The sequence below is a fragment of the Limulus polyphemus genome, unplaced genomic scaffold (genome assembly GCF_000517525.1).
Source record: "Limulus polyphemus unplaced genomic scaffold, Limulus_polyphemus-2.1.2 Scaffold206, whole genome shotgun sequence".
NCBI lineage: Eukaryota > Metazoa > Arthropoda > Merostomata > Xiphosura > Limulidae > Limulus > Limulus polyphemus.
The window spans coordinates 143,283-144,305 of NW_013665816.1; the positions used below are offsets into that span (position 1 = coordinate 143,283).

The window sequence follows — 1,023 nt, forward strand, 5'->3', positions numbered from 1 at the left end:
TATTCCCCCTTCTCATGCTATATTAAATTCAGATGCATCTTTCTCCAACAGTGATTACTTTGAGTAGGAATAACCCTCGAAGATCAGGGCCGAGTATGACTCGGTGGTTAGCGTGCTGGACTGCGGATCTCTGCTCGCGTTCCGTTATCACAAAAAAGAAAAAAATCGTTCTCAGGTCTTTGCAGCCGTGGGTGCGTTATAACGGTGATGGCTAATTCCTACTATTCGATCAGACAACAATAGCCAAAAAACAGGTGATGGTTGCTTGCTGTTAACTAGTTGCCCTCCCCTCTGGTCTGTGAATTCAAAATTAGGGTATACTATTGCAGGTAGTTCTTGAATAACTTTGAGTAAATTTCCGAAAAAACACCCTCCAAGATCTCGCTTCTTGATGCATGGGAAAGATTCGTTTGTGTTTTTTTTTTGTGTGTGTGTGTGTAGTAAAAATATATTTTTAGCACTGTATAAAATAGTATTGTTAATTACAGTTATATATTTACTTAATTTCACTTTTATTTGTTTTTGATCGACGTAGAATAAACGTACAATGAAAAGCTTTCATTTATTCAACATCCTCACAAAAGTGTTTCTTGTGTGATAATTTTTTGGCTTGTAAAAATGTCTAGTTATATAAAATGAGTATTAATGTTACAGGTTATTGCTGTGATATACAATCCCTTAGGAAAGACTGTGAAGCATTATGTTAGATTTCCAGTTTACGGACAAATGTACCAGGTCTTAAACGAGAAAGGAACGTCCATACAACACCAGGTAACAGTTTGTCATGGTTCTCTGCTTCAATAAGTGAAATTCTAGGCTTTCCAACAACGTTTACCGAACACAATGAAAATAAAGGAAATATTAATAACTATATAATTTATTTGCAATTAAAACATGGTTATCATAACTATAAATAGGTATTTATCAATGGATAGATATAAAAGAAATATAGACTGTCTTAGGCATAGATAATGTGCATTTCGTGTGAATACAGTAAATACCGATAAATGAATTCAGAGAATC

General features: G+C 34.4%; 1 protein-coding gene and 1 long non-coding RNA gene across 3 annotated transcripts in view; one reads left to right on the forward strand and one right to left on the reverse strand.

The window, feature by feature from the left end:
* Positions 1-1,023, forward strand: part of LOC106478383 (lysosomal alpha-mannosidase-like) — a 43,326-nt gene that overhangs the window by 31,471 nt on the left and 10,832 nt on the right. For both annotated transcript variants that reach the window (XM_022381972.1, XM_013938926.2), the window contains exon 15: positions 655-771. In XM_022381972.1, coding sequence (XP_022237680.1) covers positions 655-771 — 117 coding nt within the window. The remainder of the gene's footprint in view (positions 1-654; positions 772-1,023) is intronic.
* The window catches only part of LOC111085022, a 20,199-nt gene that overhangs the window by 1,844 nt on the left and 17,332 nt on the right, over positions 1-1,023 (reverse strand). The gene's annotated exons all lie outside the window — the stretch shown is intronic.